This window comes from Vidua macroura, chromosome 2 (assembly GCF_024509145.1).
Source record: "Vidua macroura isolate BioBank_ID:100142 chromosome 2, ASM2450914v1, whole genome shotgun sequence".
Classification (NCBI taxonomy): Eukaryota; Metazoa; Chordata; class Aves; order Passeriformes; family Viduidae; genus Vidua; species Vidua macroura.
Window position 1 is genome coordinate 110,480,604 of NC_071572.1, and position 24,603 is coordinate 110,505,206.

Sequence of the window (24,603 nt, forward strand, 5' to 3'; positions counted from 1 at the left end):
CTTTTCTTAAGGGGAAAAAACAAATCATTTTCCAATCAGCTTGATGCTTGTCTTGGTGCTACTACCAAACCCAGGCTCTTTCACATTCAGTCAGCTAGAGTTATAATACCTAGCTAAATTTTGCTCAATGTGAACTGTGAATAACTGATTTCTACATGAAGTGTTTTAGTTTAGTTTAGTTTAGTGTTTAGTTTGATCATCATCAACTTATGAGAAAAAAAAAAAAATCAGCTTTCAAAATACACACATTAAATTCTGGATGTTTTTTCCTAAGGTGCTATTATAATTAAGATTCAATTAATCAGCTAAAAATAGAACTGCATTTTAGACTTCTTCATCTCCCTTTTGTTTGCCCAAGAGGTTTAAATGACAGCCATGTATGCTTGCACATAAAAACAGAGTTACACAAGGTTTCCAAGTCCTTTCAGGTGGGCATTTTAAATACCTCCAGCTGTGATGCACAGCTGATCAGCCAAGCTCTGGGGCAGGGAGGTAGGTGGAGGCTATGACATAGCTTAACCAGACCAAGCAAACCATATCTATAATCTAACAGAAATAAACCTGAAGAAACAAACCAGTAGCACCAGTCTTATGGTGAGAAGCATCACATGTGATGTTCTGCTAGCAAGCACAAGGGAAAGGCAGCTTTTCTACTCTGTAAGAGTGACAGAAGTACAACCCACATGCAAAAAAACAAACATTAGAGGTGAAAGTTCCTGCTTCTGCCAGCACCAAGTGACATTTCCTCCATCTGAAGGGAGATGGCTGGAAAGACAAGCTCAGCCACGCAGCAGTGAGCTCGGGAGAGCCTAGTGCCACTGCCTCTTGGGGAGCTTTCCAGGCAGGCTTGGGCAGGCACACCACACTGCAATGCCCCAGGGGCACTTCCATCAGCCTCTGGGCGGGTTAGATGGGTAACTGCAAGGAGCTCTGAGTCGTCCTTGAAAGCATAATTCTAGTGCAATTATAACCTCATTATCTCTGAGCATTTAGAAGCCAGTCTGGTCCATTCACAGTGGCAATGGAGCAGAGAAAGGGCAGCTCAAACATCCACCGGAATGCTGCCATTAGCAGTTGGGTGCAAAGTAAACACTGGGAAAGATGCACAGAGTGTTTTTGCAAGAGAGGACATCCTCTAAAATTAGTTCTCTAGCATGAAGTGCTTATCAGGAGCAGATTTCATAGCCTGGCTTGAATTGCTTGTAACAAATGTTATAACAGTGTTCTGAAATATTAAACATGTACTCACTTGAAGAACAAGATTATTCATGAACTTAAATGCTTGTTCCTACATTTACTTGAGTTATTCTGTGGATAATTGACTGAAGTTATTTACAATAAAAATAACAGCCAAGGCACTAAACTGTGTCCTGGAATAAGCATTTATGAAATGCAAACACCAGCCATATGAGATATAGGCTAACATTTAAGTATCAGCTAGGTTAAATAATTTTTTTAGAAGTCCCAACACAGAATCAACAAACACAAGTGTAAGAAGGATATATTAAAATAAAAAAAAAGATGCCTCATCATTATTTTTAAGATTTTATTTTTTAGCTCCTACTAAAATTAATTCTTTGTAAAGAACCTAAATCTTTCTTCCAGGATTTTTATCTGAACAAAAAGCCCAAAAAACCTAACCAAAAACCAGCATTGTGACAGGCATAGAGTCTATGAATTTGCAAATATTAAATTTAAATAATTTTTTCTGCATCTACTTTTTCCCCCTAAAATTAAAATTTATTTTAGAAATAATAATCAAAAAAATAATTTAAAGAGCGGGTTCTCAAGGGTTCTCATTTTGTCTCTGGGTAAAATATTAATAACAAATATTATTGGTCAAAATTTACATTATTACTTTCAGGAAATACAGAACTACTTTTTGTTCAGTTATCAAAAAAAAAAAAAAATCACATACTAAAAATGCAATTTTCACCTAATCTTTGACCAGCTTACTAAAATTGATGCCAAAAACAATCTAGGCACAACAAATAATCTCTTTTAGAGCTGCAATTTAAGAAAGTTATAACATGAATAGCATTTTGGGGAAAAAAAGAAATAATAATTATTACTATCTCTGATATAGTACACTAAAGTCTAAGATTGTTTTATCTTTTTTTCTGGAAAAATAAAAGAAAACTATGGATCCATTAAGTTATTTTCCCTCCTGAGTCTCATTTTGCTGGATACGTCCATCCATTAGCTTTGTTTCCCTCAACCTCACCTTCCTGACTATTTAGAACCACTTTGTTGGAGGTCATTCACATTGGAACCATTTCAAGTTGCCTTAAGTGATGAGAAGGAAAAATCAGGACATGATTTCATTGAGCACGATGAAGTCTTGGAATTTGTTCATTGTGGTATAAAATCATGCTTAATATAATTATATCACTTCTTAATAATGCAAGAGCACTGCATGCTAAAAACACAGAACAAGGAAATCTGTACCTATTTAAGAGAGAACTGGAAAATTTCTCTTCACAACTACATTGTGCAACGATGTGGCAAGTAGAGGACTAAGTCACCTTTAAGATGTCACATAAAAGCTAAGAACTAAATTCTTTGTAAGATATCTGCCTAACACAGACTACACAAGTGAATTAGACTTTTGAGTCATCACAATAGCCCATATGACATGTTTAGTTCTTATAATGTGTTTATTTTATGCTTATTCATTTCTTGCCCATAACAGATTTAAGAAAAAGACCTTGTTTAAGCTTTGTTTGGTTTTTTGTTTTTTGTTTTTTTTCCCTGGCAGGCAGCATTTCAGTTTAATCTTGCTATATGTTTGCAAAATACAAGTTTTCTGAGTGAAGGCAATATAGAAATGTAATGAAAATACATGGAAAACACATTATGAAAATATCAATGAAAAACACTTAGTTAAAATAGTTTGTTAGCTAAATAGCTCTGAAGTGTTAGTCTGGAAACTGATATGATACTCAAGTTTGCACTTAATTTCAGTATCTATGTCCTGACATATTGATTTCAGTTCCTACAGATAGCAAAAGGCTCCAAAATTGTTTAAGTAATGATTTTCTGTTAAAAGCTTATTCTCATTAAAGGACTTCTTCTGAGATAAAAATGCATCACTATCCAATATTCCAAGGACAAATCCTTCCCTAACTACCCAGTAAATATAATAAAGGGGAGAGAGGTGAATGAAATATCTGGCACAGCTGTTGTAGAAAATCAGAGATTCTAATTAGTCAAAGCAGCACCTGTCTAGTTCAGTCTATTACATGAATGTCCTTACAAAAGTCTGCAAAGAGTTTCAATACAATGCCTAAATCACTACGTATATTTATATGTGCCACTCCTGGACAGTGTTGCAAGCTATTCAAGAAAATAGGTATTGGAATAGAAATCAATAGATCAGCTCTTGTGTGTTAGGAATTAGGTCTGACCAGTCAATCAAATAATCTGAGAGCACAGTGTCCAACACAGGTTCAAATATCCTCCTTTGGAAATGGATTCATTATTGAATACACCTGGATAACCATAAGTAAGTGTTCTAATATCTAGTAACTTATACTCAGGTGTTTAACTGCTAAATTATCTTCTTAATGGTTCAAAGTATTCTATTTCTCAGGACTACTATATTAAGAAGACAAAGCTTACTGACCTTTTTTCCTATACACCTCTTCAAGAACAGCATACTCATAGCTCAGCATCTTTGTTATCCATGTCTGAATTGAGCCATTTGATAGGTTGAAGCTAGAGTACACACAAAAAAAACAAAAAAAAAACAAAAAAAAAAAAAAAAAAAAAAAAAAAAAAAAACCACCACAGTTCCCTGTCTCATCTATCTATTTTATTATTTTCAGAAGAATTTTGTTATGCAGTAGAGGTGTCAAGGAGATGATTATACACAGAAGGGCAGCATGGCCAAGAAACCTCATGGTGACTCTTAGGAGAGAGGTTTGCTACATTGCCAGGCAGCAGCACAAATTGAGTCCCCCCAGCAAAGTTTATATATTGTGTCATGTAAATAACTGACCTCTACATTGCACTTTTCAATGCTTAAGTTAATGTCTCACTGAGTGACTGGAATGCTGCCTTCCTTCATCACAGCACACTGAAGAGCTGCCACAGTGCAGAACCAGGTGACAAACCAGGTGTTTACAGTCACTTCCAAGCCAGCAAAATCCTCTCTCCATAACTCTGAGAAGTTGCTGAGGCACTTTATAATTCCAGGTGAGAAAAAACTCGGCATAAGAGGGATTCAATTGACAATGCCTCTCTTAATTCAAGGACCTTGTCTACTGAAACACTTCAGCCTCAAACAATTATGAAATACGTGTGAAAGACGTAACTTTTACCATCCCCAGTCTCCAGGAAGGAATATATGGGTGAAGCCAGTTCAAACCTTCTGCTCTAATAGTTATCCAGTTTTCATATTCTGTATTAGACAATGAAGTGTTTGCAGCCCCCCTGCCTGTCTGGCTGATTCAGCCAGATATTTTTATCACTAGGTGAGCCATTCAGAGCTTGATAGCTATTTATCTAAAACAAAGGCCACCCTCTGATCTCCTTGCTGTTGGGATACTCAGATTCTTAACCTTATTCCCTGAGTTTAGCAGGCACATTACCCTGTCTCTCTCCACTGAGCCTTTTCCCCCATTGTAGGTGTTTATTTAGTGACTTATAATCCACATTTAGGGATTTAGACAGCCACAAGTAAAAGGCAGGTCTTAAAATATCAGTGGTCACCATGCCACCTGTGTCTTTTTTTTTTTTTTCCTCTTCCAAGAGAAGGCAAGAGGCTTTACACAAAAAAAATTGGGGGAAAAATCCAATGGGTTTCCATGGGTGGCAGCAGCTGTTCCAGAGCAGAAAATCATTAATATGAGGACTTGATTGAATCTCACTACTAATCCATGATTCTGAGGACAGTGTACACAAGTCCTTAGCAGCATTACTGAGGGAACTGAAATACATGCACTGCTACCAGATGGGTTTAGAGAAAAAAGGGAAAAAAAAATGCCTGTTGGTCAATACTGCTGTGAAGTTATTCCTAACTGAAGAAAGCCCAACAAAACACCCCTCCCTAAGACCCTGGTTCAAGCAGTATAAGTCACCATCTGATGTGAGGTGTTCATAAACTCTAGTTCTTCAGGATTCTTTGTCAAGGTTCCTATGCCAGGGTAAACCTCTGCTGCCAAATTAATTTGGTTTCTAAATGAATATTTTGCTACTGCTTGGATGTCAAAGGAGTGTCCTTTGAGGGGGGGAGGGGAGCCTTTTCATCAGTTCACAAACACTTTGTGATTTTCCTGAGAATGCTAAACTTAGTTCTCCACATAGAGAAGCAGCAGCCAATAATCATTTTCCCAAGTAAACAAGTAAAGGAATAATAGGTTTTGATCTCAAAGTGGGAGAAAGGAGGAAATACAAACCCCTGGCAACACTAATCTTTGATTATCCTTAGCTAATAACTGGTGTAGACTTTTCACATGCTTCTTTTATATAAGGAAGTCAGGCTTTTTGGTTGGTTTTGTTGTTTTGGTGTTTGGGTTTTGTGGGGTTTTTTTGTTGTTGTTGTTTTTTTTGTTTTTTTTTTTTTTTTTTTTTTTTTTTTTTTTTGCTGTTTTTTTAATTACACTTTCTTCTGAAGCAGAAATTAGCAGCAACTGTAATCTAATAAATCTTCCTCTCCTCCAGGTAGCAAGTCTTACCACATACATCCTTCTTAGTCACTTTCTTATGTATTCCGTACAATGAAAGATTTCCTGAAGCTATATTTAAAAGGCCTTCTAGGAGCAGGTGACCAGAAAGTCTTCTAAAAGTAGTATCTTTAACAGCAAATCATGGATAGAAGTTTGGCAGCTGTCAGAGGAGATTGATTTATTTCACGAGTGTGCCATTTCACCAATAAGTCAGCAATAGAAATTAAAGCTGCAGGGTTATTGGGGTTGTTTTTGTTGGAGTTTTTTGTTATTTTGTTGTTTTTCCCTCCCCTCTTTGTGATATTTTTTTAATTTAGCCTTTATCTTTGTGGGTTAAAGTTATTATGCCTTTCAAAAGTCATAACAACATTAAAATTCTGGATTTTTAAAATTCATTTTCAAGTGGTAATAAGCTTGGAAGTGTTTTAGCATAATTTTCTTTAATATTAAGATTGGATCACTTTCTAAATTCAGCATAGATTTGTTCGCCACAATTGATGAAATGAAGACTGAAAAAAATTTCCATTTTCACATGCTAAGGAGATGACATTTACTGAACTTAGCAGAAAAAAATGCAAGTCACTTTAAATCCTGTCAAATTTTGTATCTATTCTATCCCAGATCTGTAGGATCTCAGTAGGACTTCTCAAATTAAAAGAGACTGATGCTGTCACTTCTGCAACACCTGCACTGGAACTTAACAAGAAAGCCAACTCTGCTATTCTTCACATGTGCTTTTCCCCTCATTGCACTGCAGTGAGAAAGGAATAATCACCACCACATCTTTTGAGACAGTCACCTGGAAGGAAGATGTAGAGTGTGGGTCACAAGAGCACATTCCCAAAGCAAGCTGGAATGAAACCCAAATTCTTGAGTTTTATCATCTTCTTGTTACAAATATTTTGTCAATAGGTTTCAGAGGTTTATCTTTCACCCTTATTACAGCAGCTAGTCCTCGCAAAGGACCGAGTACTACTATCATCAGTCAGTTGGAACATACAGTAGGTGACAGAAATAAATATGATTGGTTTCCACAGTTACAAAATTGCTGTTGACTTGTATCGGTAGCAATACGGTTCCACATAATAGAATTTCTAGCAGGGATTAGCTTGCCTTCCTAAGCAATGAAATAACACATATTTGAGTGTACAAAGAAAGTCTTGCACTTGAAGCTCAAAGCTATTTTTTCTTCTATATGTGTACTTGTCTGTCAAGATGGATATGTTTTGCTTTTTTTTAGCCACTGTTACGAAACTGGGAAAAACTAAAGGCAACTTATAGAAAGTTTCAATACTCTGTAAGATTAGTAACATCCTTTTCTATATTCCTACCGGTAAGAAATTCTGCTACAAGAGATACTACTGGCCAACTCCATGTATTCAATAATATAAAATCATGATGAAATTTTACAAATAAATTTTTATTTCTAGGTTGCAGTCTTATTTGCCATACAGCTCGGCTTGCCAACAGGTTAACATGAAATGATAAAATATCATCAGATTCCTTACCTGTTCCATAAAATAAAGAAGACAGATACTACCAAAGCACCATAAAGTAACCACCCATGCTACAGACAGATTTCAGCAACCAAGAGCTGATAATCAGCCCTGTGATTTCCACATGCAAATGAAAATCAGGATTCAGTCAAAGTCAGAGAAGCAACAGCTCCTCTTCTATTTCTTTCACATCTGGAAGCCAGCATGGTAAAATGTAGTACTTTAAACAAAACTATAAAGATACAGAAGATCTGCCCAAGTCCAACAAATTAGTCTGACTTTCATAAATCAGGGAACGTCATAGGCACAACAAGCAGTGCAGCCATGGCAACACTGAAAAATTCTATATGCTCTAACATCATAAGGTGTGCAATCATTTGGGCTCTTTTCTCACAGAAATGTTTATATGGAAGCCAGTTAGAAGAAATTCAACTTGCTATTTAATAATTTATATTTAACAGTACTTGAAGTTAAGTAGACAGAAGTATCTGTGTTGTACCCCTCACAAATGAAATGATTAGACATTATGACCAGTTCTTGGAAAAAAAATTTAAAAAAAAAAAAAAAACCAAACCTCACCAAATTTCTGATGCCATATGCCATACTTCTTCTGCAAGGAGGAAAAAAAAAAAAAATTCAGTTGGACATCAAAACAACATACACTGCACTTCTGTAGTAGGGTTTTTTTCCCCTCAGTTTTTATAATCTAATTCTATCCTTTTCTCTTTCTCTTTTCAGCGTATTTGTTATCTTTAGAGCAAGTGAACAAGCACAGCCAGCCAGAGAGCCTGCCCTTTGAAATGGACAGTGCTGTATGTCTAATTTGGATTAGTCATGCATCTATTCCAAACTAAAAGCAATGTTTATGCTTTTTTTTTCATTATGCTTTGGCTCCTCAGCAAGTTCCATATTCATTAACACAAGCTGGCAGACAGGAATTTAGGCTGGTGTGGGATTTATTCAGGAAACAGACGCCGTATGAGCATGAGGGAACATTTCTTTCTTATAAGTGTTGTGCACACCTTCTCATGTGGATTTGTGAGACATTTTATTTGCATAAACAGCTGTCTTCTTACCTCATTTCTGCAGCAACAAATAGTACCATGCAAGAAAGCTGCCATAAGAGATCCTGCTCTTATTCTTCAAAGTACTCCCTCCACTTCTCTTTGGAGCTGGCTCTTCAAACTTAAAAAAAAAGAAAAAACAAAACAAACTCCCCCTGCAAAAAAAAACCCAAACCAAAACATTAAAGAAAAAAAACAACCGAAAAACAAACAAACAAACAAACAAAAACCAACCAACCCCCCCCCCCCCCCAAGCATTATATTATTTTTTAATTTTATTATAACCTGTATGGAAAGATTGAGGTATGGGGATGTAATTCCAGTAGATCTTTTGAAGCCAAACACCAGTATATTTTAAACTTTTGGCCATCCCAAAATATTGCTATAACAACTGTAATTGGGAAATTAGAATAATTTTCTAATAATCATCAGGGAAAGATTATATCAGTTAAACAGGAGAATTCTGAAAGATCAAAATACTACAGAACACTTCTAGAATTCAAAGAGCTATAAAAATAGGAAGTATAGGTTAGTACTCCATCTCTGTAAAGGATATCTCAGAAGAAAATAAAACAGATAAATGGTAGCATATATCAGAGAATGGAACAAAACAGAAAAATATTCTAGGCCAACAAAAGGGAATAATAGTGGATTTACTGTTTCACTAAAATATTTTGCTTAGTTTATCTCACCAAATTTAATTTGCCTCCCCAAATTCTCTTTCATCTCAGGAACAAAGGTAAACAATCTTCATGAGAAGTACTGTTATAAAACTCATTCTATAGAGCACAGATCAAATATTCCTGAAAAAAAATCCTCATTCTTGTAGTCAGTACCTCAGTCTTTGATGGGAAACAGCCAACAGCATCTAACACTTCAGCTGGCATGAACCATAGAATCCTAGATTGGTTTATGCTCAAAGGGACATTAAAAGTCATCAAGTTCTAATGTCCCAGCCATGGGCAGTAATTAAATAAGTTTTTCACCATTTACTGCTGAGAACTCTGAAGACAAATAAATAAAATAGTCTGTTTTAAATGAACAGACTAAAAATTCATCAAGAAGAGAAGAAAGAAGAGCTTATTAATGCATTGATGAATCAAAATAAGCAAAGCACCTGTAGCATCACAGAATACTGAAGGTGCCTTAAACTGGGATCAAGTTGGAAGGAATTTTAAGAATCTAGATTTTTTTTTCCACTTATAAACTTCAAATATTTTCACATGAATAAAAAAAGTTTGTTATATGAATAAACAAATAAGTTTGTTATCTTTCCTTAATATTTTCTTATGACAGTTGATACTTTTTTCTTTTTCAGTTGTTAAAAGATTACAAGAGCACCTAAGTGACTAAGGTACACAAGCTCCAATGAACTGTTGGCCTGTTTAAACTGATTCTTTCCTTTTATAGACAAGAGAAACAATATTTAACAATTTCATCACATTCTTCCCTGAATGCAGCATAATCACAAATAACTTGCTTAGGCAGAGGGAAAATCTCGGAAAATATATAAAAGCGGGCTTGTGTGCTAACATTCTGATGGGAAAAAAAAAAAAAAAGATAAGCATTTATGTCAAATTTCTAAAACAGATTAGTGGAAGTCCTTCACTTAAAAAAAAAAAATAAAAAAAAACATTAAAAAAACACCACAGAACCATAACTTTGTATGAAGTTCTCTTGTGTTCCTGACTCTGTGTTCACACTTACATTCTGTTGTCACTGGCTGGGACTAATAATGACATTTTAGGTAAGCTTGTATTCAGGGCAAGCCTCACAGAACAGTTGCATATGACAAAGGAGCTATAGCACAACTACTCCTTTTTGAGGCAAGGCGCTTGGACTTAGCCAGTTACCCCGGAGTTTTCAGACTGATACTGCACAACAAAGTTGAGCTATTTGATTTGCTTTCAGTTACAAAAAGTTCTACCCCACATAATTTGTTATTTTTTTGCCCCCAAACTGTCTCTTAAGACTTGTTCAATTTCAGACGAGCACCATTTGTGAATTATGCAACCTTAAAGGTTTCTCTGACTCAATTCAAATTCACATTTCCTCTTTTGCAGCCAGTCCAACTTACTGTGAACATCTCAAAGAGCAGGTAGTTACTGCATTCGTTTTTAGCTGTGTTGGAAACTGCACACAGAATCCGCCAACACACACCAGAACCCCGACCCAAACCCAAAGTCCGGGATGCAACAGGAAATCATCATATCATAGGCGTGGCCAAGAAACCCAGGCAAGCCTGTCACAGTCTGAAAGTCTCTTTCAGGAGTGTTCTGGCACTAAAGATATGAAGAGGTAAAGCCAGTTGAAAGTATCATCCAAACTAGGTAACAAACAGATAATAACACACATGCTGTAGCAAAAGGGAGTTGCCAGGAAGCCTGTTGAAACCTGAGAGTTGTAGATCAGTCTCTCCTGACAGACCTTCTTGACTCTTGCAGAAGTCACAAAAAGATCCACAGAAGCAATTATTTTTTTCAAGTATCAATAGTGTAACATTCACATAAGATCTTTGGAAATAACCCAGTATCTTCTGTTACATTAGATTTTCTTTTTTATCCTCCCCTCTCTTCCAAAGATAAAGGTAGAAGCTTGAAGAAACAGGACTTACAAATGACAACCTTCATGCCTCACCAAGAAAATCTCTTATGCTTTATTTCACTGACATTCAGATTTCTCTGCCACCTGCCATACACTCTAATGACATTTTCAACAGAGATGGATGAATGATCTTTCATATTCTGAACAAAATGGGCACAAATGCTCTAAGTTATTCCCTGTCAAGCTTTCTCTGATCTTCATAGAATCAGGGGTTGGAATTACACTGTGTACCGTTCCACTATTTCTTACTGGTACCAGCAATTTTTTCTCTGCTTAGATTACTGTTTAAGAACAGAGATATGGTTATGAGTAACTTCTAGAAGTAAAAACCTAATGTCATTGAACTATGACACTCTTTCCATCATCTCTTGCATTGTGAATCTTAACACTGGTGTTAAATTATGACATGTGGTTTCAGCTTCCACAAGTTTTCCATTCTTCCCCCTTATTATTTCTTTCCTCTCTCATTCAACATTTGTACACTACACTCGGGAGACAGATTTGATCAGGCTTCTCCTTTCACATTAGTATTTTTACTCATTACTGTATCTGAATTGTTTAATAAACACATCAGTGACACAGAGGTAATTGTAGATCAAGTCACTTCTTTGATCCTCACATTTACAATGGTTTTTGTTAGTGCAACACCTAATTCTAATTGAAACTGCTGATAAATGTGAGCCTCTTCTGCCAACAGCTATCCTCTTATTAGCCTTTCTTTCAACATTCTATATTTGCAATGTTCAGCAAAGCTGAACTGCAGCAATAAAGCCTCAGCTGTTTCCCCTTGTTCCCAAGATCTACGAAATTCACTCCAGATTTCTTGTACATGCATTACATACATACAGATCTGCATATACAATATTTTGTCTATGATTGACTATTAAAACTCAGTTTCATTTAAATCTTTTGGGCTTTTTTTCTCCACAGTGAAGGAGAAGGAATACATTTCAACCTTTCATTTTCTAAAGTTCCTCTAAAGTTCAACCCAAATGGACAGTTAAGAACCACTCCCAGTTTGCACAACATTCAAACAACCTAAAAAGGACCTAAGGGGACATCTTGGTGTAGTTCCTTTGGGTGAATTAGGTGCAATTTGAAGATTTGGAAGTAATTACTTTCACACTGAGGCTATAAAGAAAGAATAGTCTCATTTCCATATTGGAAAGAGTAGCCCAAACAATTTGAAGGATCTTTGAGTATGTATATATGCACAAACAGAAAAAAAATATACATAGGATGGCAGCTCTGCTCTATCAATTTAGTGCACTATTTTTTTTAACGTTCTGAGTGACCCAGTCTGGCAATGCATGAGAGGATTCCTTTATTCAAGGAGTTTCTCTTTTCGTGGTATTTTTTTGTCCTTGGAGGGCTGCAGCACAGGGAACAGCACCACACAATAGAGTTGTGAATTGTTATAGTAAAAAGGAGCTTTCAGAGCTAAACAGCTATTTTGTTAACATTTTAGACATTGACCTTGCAATATAAAAAGACTAAAACAGACAAATATTTTAAAACATTTTGTTTTACAAGTTTCAGCACAGAAATAACCACCCTTCATAAAGTCCACATCTGAATGCGTCAGTATTCCCACAGTGCTTTCAAATTTGCTAGAATGTTACATTTCATACTGCTTAGTTTTTAATGCCTCATTCTGCTCCCAAGTCCAATGACAGAAGTTACTTGGAACCATGTAATGATTTTATTACAGGCACTTCTGTTCTTGCATTTCTCATCATTCCTCTTATTTGTTGGTTACAGTCGATAGTTATGCATTGCTTTAAATTAAATTGTAAGCAATCTGGGGAAGTACCACAGTGTATATTCACAGAGTACATTAACATAAGGAAACTAAACCCTCTATGTTTCCCCTGCAGTCAGTGAAAAGGTAGAAGTGGTTTCAATTCCTTCCCACTCTGGAAATAACACCAAACTTCACCAGAGCTGTAGCGTCTCCTTTCACTGGCAACAGGAGAACCTGGTAAAACTAAGTGTCTCAGAGTGAGGTCACTAAAATACAAATAAGAAAATAAATACACACAAGAATAGCCACAAGGGTCAGTTCAAAAATCTAACCAGCACAGTATGCTGCATCTCATGGCAAACTGTAGAGACTAGCTGGGGAAGCAAAACAAGAAACTACAGCTATGAGAAAATAGTTTTCTCAAGTATTCCCTGAGCTTGCAACAGAGAGATTTCCTCAGCTGAAGGTGGCATCTCTGTATTCAGAGCCTTTCATGGATTCTCTCATCCCAGAAGTTCCCTGTTTCTCCTGCTTGGCTCATTGCTAACTTTAGCATTCAGAGCATTCTCTGCGCTCCTTGCTACCAAACCCTTTGCCTGAAGAACCACCTCCTCTCCTTTGGCTGAGCATGCCCTGTACCTGGTTCATGTAAAAGTCTGGGCCTATATCCATCTTCTTTCTGGGTGGAGCATCTCACAACGAGATGTTACAGTTCTTATCAGTCAGGCAGTGACATTCAATAGCCCATTATCAGCAGATGTCTCCCCTGAGAGAGGACTGGTTATGGAAGAGATAAGGAAAACTGCTCACTTAACAGAAGACAACTGCTACACAGATGGCAAATAGAATACATCTTGCTTCTCAATCTGGGACAAAATAGAATACATCTTGCTTCTCAATCTGGGACACTGTTTTTTGTGATTATGAGTAATTAGAGAAGGTCTGACAAGTATTTTCAAGAAAACTTGAAGGCTCCTGAACCTACAAGCACTGTACATATACCCAACATCAGCATGTCAGTGATCACCATCATGGTTTAAATTACAGACTGGAAAGAGATATCTGCAAAGCATAGCCTCAGTCTCTAAAAAGTTTTTTCCTTCATACAGGCTCAATTTCCCAACTGACAGAAGAAAAGAGACAATTGTTAGGAACAGTGAACAAAGTTCATTATGGTTTTGGCTTTTTTTTTTTTTTTTCTAAACAGCAGCATCACAATAGGGTCAATTCTGTAGCAAGGGAGCTGATGTGGAACCGAGAATAAAATAAACTGAAAGAAAACCCCACCTCCCCCCACCACTAAAAAAAAAGAAAACTAAATGAGGCAAAGAAGTAAAAAAGTCAGCTTAAAAGGAATTCACAGACCAGAAGAAATACCTCATGACAAACTTCCTGAGGAGGAAGTGGAGATACTTAAAGAGATGCTGATGTTTTCAGAGACAGAAGTAGGAAGAAGAAAAGATAGAAAGTTGTGAATCTGAATCCCTGAAGGGAACATTAAGCTAAAGAAGTCTATTCAAGCACATTAAGGCAGAGCTTATTTGTACATTCTGCAGCTGAAGCAAATATTCAGAACCAAGGGAGATTACTACTATTTAAAATGTTATAAAGACAATCTCATATAGGCTTGTCAAGTAAGTCAAGAAAAGACAAGACTGAGAAAATGAGGATTTTACTGTTCAAGATTTCAAGCTAATGTGCTAATCACACCAACTCCCCCTTCAATTCCTTCCTCTTCAGTAGAGCAACTGGCTAAGTGGTAGAATGAGGTAAGTTTCCCAAACGGTCACACTTTTACCTGAAGGAACATTTCATTTACTGCATGTTTTATGTTAAGTACAAGTAGTTTTATGTTAAAAGGATCCTCTAGGGCTTCTGTGATGAAAGACTCCAAGACTACCTGCTGCTTCTCTCCCTCGCCCCCAAGCACTTATCTAAGAATACTCTGAGACATACAGGTACACGAACCTCTGCCATACAGTGCACAGAAAAAGCAATCTCAAGGCAGAGAAAAAAAGACAGAAAAACACCACCACACCGAGTACCAGTGTCAAGCCTATGCCACAGAAATGTACTATGAAATGGTAAATTCACTCTCATCCCTATTCCTTACCCCAGAATCAAATAAGACAAGGCCCATGTGCACTGTACTGAAAAGCAGGACACGCTGTTGGCAAGGGTGAAAGATGGGGCCTAGGTGGTCCATTTCTCAATCCTGTTGTTGAGCAAAAGCAGTCATTCAATACTCCAGGTAAATACCAGACTGATCATCAAGGAGGAGGGGCAGATAAAACCTTCCTGAGGCAGCTGGGAAAAGTGTCATTGTCACAGGAGCTGTGTCTCATGAACCTCTGGTATCTGGTGGTCAATACAGTGGGTCAGAGGAAATCCAGATGCTCAAGATACCAAAAGGAATGAGTAGAATCAACAGTATTGCACTCCTGGAATGCACAGCAAAGATTTCAGCCTCTGCAGGGACCTTCTTGGAAGGATCCCATGGGAAACTGCCTGCCAGGGCAAAGGGACCCAGCTGGCTAAAGTTCAATGTCAGCTTTATCAGAGCACAAAAACAGTTCATCCCACTTTGCAGACACCCAGGAAGGCCAGCACAGATAAAAAGGAGAGCTCCTGGCTGAGTTCAGGCACAAAACAAAAGGACTCAGAATCCAAAAGCAGGGACAGCTGCTTGGGAGAAATACAGTCACTGGCTGCGTAGGTGGGAGAAGAATCAGCAATGCATAGCTGGAGTTCAAACTAGCAAAAGAGAAGATGGGCAGAAAGAAGAGTTTCTGCATGTACACTGCCAACAAAAGGAAGCCTGAGGAGAGTGATGGCCCTGCTCAGTGAGGCAGTAATTCCAGTAACAAGCAACAATACTGCAGAAATTAGTGCCTTTTCTACAGCAGTTTTGACAAGTCTCAACTACAAGACAAGTACTAATAGATGAACCAATTCCTTCTGGAGTACTTCATAGTGGAAATATTGTCATCCATTACCTGTCATTTACCACATGCCAACCCATAGCACAGAGCATTGTCACCAACACCTAAAAAATAACCCCTCCTCTTTAATGTTTCCATATAAAATTTGTTTGCAAAATCGTGGCCACTGACTTAATACATACCTTCTGGTCACATCAAAGCATGCCCAGGGTTGTTTTCCATATTCAAAAACTTCCAAATTTGTTAAAAGCATTTTACAGTTCTAATTAGGTGGTCTATATCTGCCAGCCTCTTGCTCAAGAGACAGATGTAATTTAGTAATTTGAATAATTTTTTAAGCTGGTCTCCCACCACATAACCAGCAGAAGAGCCATGTTTGGATTGGCAATTCACCAGTGCAGTGGCCTGACCAAGTCACCCAGAAAGCTCAGACAAGACTGATAACAAAGGCATCCAGGGATCAGTTTCATTCCATCTTTTGATCATGTGGTGATGACATCTGGAGGGCCACTGCCACCTTTTCTCAACAAGGGCAAGTGTCCCCGATTGAGAAGCAAGATGTATTCCATTTGCCATCTGTGTAGCAGTTGTCTTCTGTTAAGTGAGGAGTTTTCCTTATCTCTTCCACAACCAATCCTCTCTCAGGGGAGACATCTGCTGATAATGGGCCATTGAATGTCACATGCATGACTGATAAGAACTGTAACAACCCATTGTGAGATGCTCTGCCCAGAGGGAGGAGCCAAGCATTTCTACCTGGATATAATCTTGAGCTGCTAGAACACCAGCACAGTTTTTCCTGCACTGGATTTCTCAGAAGAACTGCTGCCTCTTCCACTGCAAGAAGACTACACCCCTTTTTCACAAGATCACTGCTCCAACAAAACCACACCTGCTACTCCAGGAGGACTGCAGCCAACCCCCTGACTAACAGGGTGTCAGGTTGTATTCTGACTCTGTCAGTGTTGTTTTAGTTCACTGCATTGTTTATTTTTTTTTTTTTTTTATTTTCTTCCTTAATAAAGAATTGTTATTCCTACTCCCATATTTTTGCCTGAGAACCCCCCCTTAATTACAAATTTATAACAATTTAGAAGGAAGGGGTCTACATTTTTCCATTTCAAGGGAGGTTTCTGCCTTCCTTAGCAGACACCTGTCTTTCCAAACAAAGACAGCAAGTAAGTCCCAAGGCTGTCAGCAGCCATTTGAATAACTGGGTATTAAAATTTTGGAATCATGCACAATCCTATTCCTCTACGATTTCTACACTGATTGTTTAGTATCACTGTAATAATTTGTTTTTTTTAGAAAGCATGTTTAAAGCCAAAAGGTCCAAATCCTTCTCATTTTCATACAAACTTGCCTGTTTTGTGTTCCATAGGGTATGACAGGAAGCACTGACAGAGACTAGCAAGATTTTCCAAGTGGACAAGTTCATTCCATGTTCAATATCCCAGCTCCTGACATTTATTTTCAGAACTAATGCAGCAGATAAGCTACACAGATCACAGAGAGAAGTCATGCCAACAGAGCCAGATATGCAAATCAAAATTTTATACCAATACATATTTCTGACAAGGGCCCAAAGACTTTGTGGACATGGGGAAAAAGACAAAGTTTTAAACTTTTTGGTGATTGTCTTTGTTTGGAAAGACAGGTGTCTGTTAAGGAAGGCAAGAGCCTCCTCTGAAATGGAAAAAAATGTAAACCCCCTCCCTCTGAATTGTTTTAAATTTGAAATTAAGGGGGGCTCTCAGGCAAGAACATGGGAGCAGGAATAACAGTTCTTTATTAGGGAAGAAAATTTAAAAAAAAATGCAGTAAACCAAGAACAACACTGACAAAGAATACAATCTGACACCCTGTTGGACAGGGTTTTGGTGGCAGGCTAATGGGAATTGTGGCTGCAGTCCTCTTGGAGTGTCAGGTGTGGTTTTGTTGGGGCAGTGATTCTGTAGAAAGGGTGTAGTCTTCTTCTGAAGATCTAGTGGGAAGGGGCAGCTGTCCTGGTAAATCTAGTGGAGAAAAAGCTGTGATGGCGTTCCAGAATCCCGAGATTCTATGCAGGTAGGAATGCTTGGCTCTTTCTTCTGGGCAGAGCATCTCACAATGGGATGTTATAGTTCTTATCAGTCATGCATGTGACATTCAATAGCCCATTATCAGCAGATGTCTCCCTGGAGGGAGGATTGATTGTGGGAGAGATAAGGAAAACTGCCTGCTTAACAGAAGACAACTGCTACACAGATGGCAAATGGAATACATCTTGCTTTTCAATCTGGGACAACATAGAATACATCTTGCTTTTCAATCTGGGACACTGATTCAGAAGTTAAAACTGGCCAAATATCTTCTCTCTCACTCATCTGTAGAGAGAAGTAGCTTTTTTTGGATTTGGTTGGGCTTTTTTTATTAGTACATTTTGATACTAATGCAAGTCTAGAAGAATGCTATGGAAAAAAAATAGTACTCTGAAAGTGTTTCACGATTGCTTCCTTTCTTTTCTGAGAATAAAGCATTATATCACAGGGAACGCTTAAAATGACAGAAGTTGGACTTGAAATGGAGGAAAAATTACACATTGGCCTTCTGAACATGGATGGATTTCAACTCTACAATTTCCTTTAAGTGTTTTCATTCACACATATGACTGATCCTTAGAGTATCAGTTCTGTTCTATAACTGGATGCCTCTGCTCATAGGAAGAGCACAAAGTCATACTTCCTGCAAATTACTGACACTGATAATATTTTTACTGTGAATATAACCTTTCATGGGTGAAAAAGGTGTAGTGTCTTACCAAATGTAAAAAAAATGAAACAACCATATCCCAAGGAAAGAGGAAAAAATATTCAGCATCAAAATAATAGTTATCCCTAGAATACTGACAAAATAAATTCATAGCCATGAGACCTAAAATATCCCGCAGCACAATTTTTTTCTTGTTTCTTATAGAGAGACATCTATCATAGACAGAGGTCTCCACAACAACTGATAGGTGAATTAAACAAATGTTTACTGTTTTCCTTTCATAAATGTTTATCACTATTAAGAATTAAGTCAATACTATGCACATTTAAAAGTGCTTTGTGTCCAAAAGTATTCTTGAATCAGTTTTACATGAACCTTATACCACTGATCATAGAAATACAGCACAGTCTTAACATGTGAGAGAAGTCCAACATCAATATTTTCTAAATTTATCACCAAAATGATTTTCTAATTTTAGTGAAATTAAAACCTAGGGTCTTTTTATTGCTGAGTACCTGACTGCCGACTGCAGAATAACTCCCCATTTTTCATCTCACCAACCTACCCAATCTTCTCTGCTTCATTGTTTCAGCAACAATTTCTGCACCTCCTCTTATGAAAGGATTTTTTTTATTTCCCTCAGCTGACAACACCAAGCAAATTATAAACAGGAGAGCTGTAATTATTAGGTACCTGATTTTGACACCTACTTTCTACTCACATACAGTCCTCTTCTTAGCACAATCATCTCATTTACCAAGAAAAACTTGATGAAGAACAGGTTTTGGCATCAGCTCTTTATTCAGTTTCTGTTTGACATGAAGTAGCTGACATGTAAGATCCAGGCACTCAAGAGATGGAATAATATCCAGTTAAGCTCTGTAAATCCCATACTTTTACATTGGTAAACCCTAATATCTTCCTAGTCGAAGAAAAGAAATATTAAATAACTAAATCAATGACAGTATGTCTCTTTTGTGGTTTTAAAATGGTGGGGGATAAAATGAGAGCAATAATATCCACTTAACTTTACAAATGAAATAAAACTATACAGCATTAAGTGTCATTATTTTAATTAACTAGCAGAGTGATTAATTTTCCTCTAGATATCAGGTCCTGTGAGGCAGATATTCCCTCCTAAACAAATGTGATGCTGTCACTGTGGACATATAAAACACTAGGTCTGGCAAGAAACAATAATGGATTGTTTTGTAATTAATTAATATATACACTTAGATTTGATATATAAGAGCCAGAACTACTTAGTTGTTCCTCAAGCATCTCTCACAGGACCATCCTTTTGTACTATCCAAGTATGTCTTATGGTAAGTATTAATTTATATTGGCAGGAAATGTTGGAAGAGAGCCATGTGTCAGCTTTTAAAACGCAGGCTTGCACCTCTGATATTAAAGCAGCAGGTACATAAAAAGAACAACTTGAGTGTTGGAATGAAAGGATATTTCTGGAGGCTTTGTCTCCTCTTTCTAACAGACACCCAATGGTGAGAATCATGACTGCTTAGGGATCTCATCAACATTTAAACTCAATTCCCTTATAATTTAAGTTATAACTATTTAGCATTAAGTTATATATTTTCTGATCATGGAATATAACTCCATGTTAATTTCTTTCTTATGAAAGAAAGAAAAAATCCATATAGGAAATACTCAAGAGCTGCTATTAAATCCAGGGAGAAGTATGAATTACCTTATTTAGCAGAACTCTAAATTTTTATTCTACAGATTGGCCTAAAGGCAACACTAAGTGTTAATGTCTTGTTATGGGAGTATATACTTTTATCAGTGAATGTGTATTCAGAACTTAGGAGACAATTACTTTAGAAAAACCTGGCATTCCACTGTTAGATATAGCTGCCAAATTCCTATTGAATCACCTTTGAAATGAGAGTTTTTCTCTTGGCTTGCTTATTTATGCCTTCTAAGGGTTTGCCTAGCTTAGAAAACACTACATTTTCACTCAACAACCAAGAAGCCCAGAGAGTCCTACATGAAGACCCTAACAGCGCCACATAAATGAAATATTTACTTTAACAACTAAAAATCATTCCTTCTTTGGGGCCCACAGATACAGAATTCATGAGAAGGAAACAAAATTAAAACCATGAATTAGATCAACTGAGATGGAAGCATCACAGGGGTAGATTTAAGGCAGCGATATGCAAGATACTATATTGATGAGGGACCTTGTTCAAGAGGTCCCTAAATACAGATCAACTCCAATTCAGTTTGCCAGTAATTCCCCTAATTTAATTAGGGACCAATAAGAATTTTAAGTTCATGAAGATTTAATTGAGTGAAGCTTTTGAATAATGCTGGGCTTTTCATTTATACATAATGAATATGAAATATAATTAACCCATTTTAGCTGTTCATAATTTTCCCCATTCCTAGCCAATTTTTATTTAAGGTAAGAAATCATGCTATGCGTTAATACACAGATACGTACTTTTATAAATTTGCTAGTAACATTCTGTCTTTTTGACAATTGTGCTGCCAGCCTCTAGCAGGTATAAACATGTGTTTTGTGACTTGGGACTTACTACCCAGTCAGGCAATGGCACAGATTCAGATTCTCAGGCAGAATCAATCTTGCAGCCTGAAAGTTATTAGCTTATATACAGAGTATGGTCACTTCCACCATCACACAGAATGAAAATAATATATAGTAGAAGGTGTGCAAAAGAAAATACATTGCTGTCCCTTGCAGCAAGAAAGCAAAAGCACCAATAAATCCAAAGATTACAGATCAAGATTAGCATTTTAAAATTGCTTGCAATTCCTGATTATAATAACACATTCCCTCTTTTCTTTCTCTTCCTCCTCCACACCTATAGAAGCAAAAGCAGTGGAGATCTTTGGAAATTTAGGCTAATAGTAAACCCAGTGTTAGCCTCAAGATTCAAAGCTTTGGCATTATAATTAATAACTATCAATCTCAGAGAGAAACAGTTCTTTTTCAAAAGTCTGCCATCTTCATACAGGGAATACTTACATTGTGTCCTAGATAATAGTGTAACATTTCAAAAATGGGACTTTGAAATGAAGTAAGATTTTAGAGCACACTGAGGATGATTTAGCAGTACTCTGAGGTGCAAACATTATACTTATGACCGTTTAAGTGCGAGATAATGAAATTAGAAATGTAAAATTCAAGTGTGAATTATAAGACATCTATTAAAAATACCTACATCTAGATCCTGACTCAATACAGAGAATGCGTTTCAATTTGAGTCTTAAATTAGCTCACATCATTGTGGCAGAAGCCTGCTATGTTGCATTGCACTAAACAGTTTATGTAGTTGCTGTTGTTTTGCACTGGCTGTTTGGTATTCTGTATTGAATATCATGTCAGTATATCACATGGTCTGTCCCATGCCCCTCGTCTCCGCTCCCCTTCCCTGAGTTTAAAAGCACGCTGGATGAGGCCTCGGTCACTTTTGCTTCCTGGACACCACCTCAACTCAGGGTTCCCTCCCCCTTCCTGCATCCTGTCAATAAACTGGGACCTTAGTCCTGCAGGGAAAGAGCACCTTTCAGTTTTTGCCTTTGTTCATGTGAGCTTGTGAGGACTAAGGTCCATGGCTAGCCGGGTTGGACCTGAACAGCGCCCTCAGTCAATCCTACAGCAGGTGCCCACGTGGCTTTTGTCACCTGCGAGGTCTGAGATGCCACAGATAGCACTGGAAATCCATCCATGTGTGGATTTCACAAGCTTTTGGGAAAGTCAGCTACCGCAGACTTCTTCACTGCTTTTCGGACAGCGCAGAGTTGTGAGGATCAGACTGGCAGCCTTTCCAGCCCAAAACGGGTCGGTCCCTGACAAGGAACTTCCTTGGAGCATTCCAGCCAAACCAAGGTCCCCGGAAGAGACGAGTATACCCCGCGGGTGGTAGTGGGACCCCCGCAATGGCTCCCGAGCAGTGGGGGTTCATTCATGGCAGGGGAAGAGTGCTAGCCCTGGGTGGGGGGGTTCGTGCGTGCAGGCGGTTTTTGTGGGTCAGCGCAGGGCAGCGCCGGTGGAGCGACTCCCAGGCTGTGAGAGTGGCTCCGAGCGCTGGCAAGTGGCGGTTTCGGTGGCAGTTTTTCGGTGGTGCGGCGGGACCGTGGGCAGTACCGGAGAAGCCGCAGCTTGTGCTTTTGCCACGTACAGATGCGCGTGGCCAGTGGCAGTTCCGCCCCGGAGGCGGAAGGAGGTGCAGCCCTCACAGGAGCGGGACTGGCGGGGCTTCGCGGCGGCCACCATGGCCAATCACACGGTGAAGGAGGCGCACAGCATCCGCGGCACCAACCCGCAGTACCTGGCGGAGAAGATCATCCACACACGTGTCTACGAGTACTGGAAGGAGGAGTGTTTCGGCCTCATGGCTGAGCTGTGGTGGACAAGGCCATGGAGCTGAAGTACGTGGGGGGCATCTATGGAGGGAACATTAAACCCACGCCGTTCTTGTGCCTGACACTGAAGATGCTGCAGATCCAGCCCGAGAAGGACATCATCGTGGAGTTCATAAAAAACGAAGACTTCAAGAATGCTTGGAGCACTGTACATGAGACTGGCAGGCACTGCCATTGAGTGCTACAAGTACCTGGAACCGCTGTACAACTATTGCAAAATTAAAAGTCAGAACAGAAATGGGGAATTTGAGCTGACGCACGTGGATGAATTTATTGATGAGCTACTCCATGAGGAACGTGTTTGTGATATCATCCTGCCTCGATTGCAGAAACGGTATGTTCTGGAAGAAGCTGAGGAACTTGAGCCTCGTTTTAGTGCTCTGGAAGAAGACGTGGATGATGTAGAATCTAGTGAGGAGGAGGAAGAAGAAGATGAAAAACTGGAACAGATCCCATCTCCTGACCACTGCAGAAGGGGCTATAGGGACCTGGACAAGCCCCACAGATCTCCAGTGGTGCGGTACCGATGGAGCCGGAGCAGGTCCCCAAGGAAGTGCAGCCGCTCTCCAAAGAGAAGAAGCTCATCATTGCGCTGGAAGTGGCATTGCAGCAAGAGCCAGAGACGGCACCAGAGCAGATCCCAGGAGAGGCGCCACAGATCGAGATCGAAATCTCCAGGGCATCACCATAGTCACAGACACAGAAGTCATTCCAAATCACCTGAAAAATCTAAGAAAAGTCACAAAAAGTAAGGGGAGGTGTAGACCTGGAAGAGACCACCACCACCACAAAGCTCAGGGTGGGGGTAGAGGGGAGTGTTGTATTGTGTTATTTGGTTTGTCCCTGTTTTTCCCTCGTTTATGGTTTCATCCCAAGTTGTCTCCCCTTCCCTAAATGTCAATCTCATCCCCACTCCTCCCAAATCCCTAGAAATTTCCTTGTCAATCCTCATATCCCCTCCCTGGCACCTTGCCTGTCACTCAACTCTCCAGCCCCTCTCTGTAGAAGCTTCCATGAAGGGCATCGAGTGATTGGCCAAGGCCCAGGGGTCAGCTCTCTGATATGTTGTCCTCTTTGTCAATTACTTCATGTCCCACTCCCCTCTATCCCCCCGTTGATGGATAGCCAAAGCCCTCCCTTGTTTCCGCCCCCTAAGAAAAGGGGTTGCTCTGGTTTCCTCGGGGGCTTTCCAGTGTTGTACCCCTGAGGCCAGGAGCTCCCTGGAGCTACCAATAAACCTTGGATTTATACATCCTGGATTGTCTCCTCCCGGTTCCTTCACCATTGCCAACAGTGCCTTCCGAGGAAAGGGCTCACAACCCTTAGCTGCCCTTCTGCACCCCTGAGCAGGGAAGCGTGGCCCCCACAGCTGCTGTGTTGGAGCTAGCAGGGAAGCACCAAGAAGACTCTTGGTGGACACTGTGGCAGGGGAGCACAGGACAGACCACGTGATATGCAGACATAATATTCAGTGCAAAATACCAAACACCCAGTGCAAAACAGCAACAGCTAAATAAACTGTTTAGCGCAATACAACACCCCTACAGGCAGCTTATCTACTCAAGTATGGAAAAGTGGGAAGAAAGTGTTTAATAGTCCAATTCCCAAATCTGGAACGTAAATTCCCAAATTCCTATACAGCATCATGGAAAATCTGCTGCTGATCATACTCAGAGCAGTGAAGAATAATCAAAGTTTTCTAGCTTGATCATTATCCTGCCTTTATTAATTGCTAAGCAAACTTTTTCAGAATGCTATAGCATGGGAAGGACTCAGTCTAAAAAAGGCTGAAAAAGGGAAAAAAAAGTAAAAACCAGGTGTATGCATCCAAAAATACAGAAAACATCACTAAGCTCAGACAAAATATCGCATTAGATTGTATGATACATTATCATTGAAAAAATAAGTGAAGTTTCACAG

At 38.8% G+C, this 24,603-nt stretch overlaps 1 protein-coding gene across 1 annotated transcript; it reads left to right on the forward strand.

Moving 5' to 3' along the window:
- Nucleotides 1-22,532: 22,532 nt before the first annotated feature.
- Nucleotides 22,533-23,435, forward strand: LOC128803181 (pre-mRNA-splicing factor 38A-like). The gene is given in 3 exon segments (XM_053969836.1): nt 22,533-22,659; nt 22,662-22,812; nt 22,814-23,435. Coding segments are annotated over 3 exon segments (900 nt in total).
- The last annotated feature ends 1,168 nt before the right edge of the window (nt 23,436-24,603 follow it).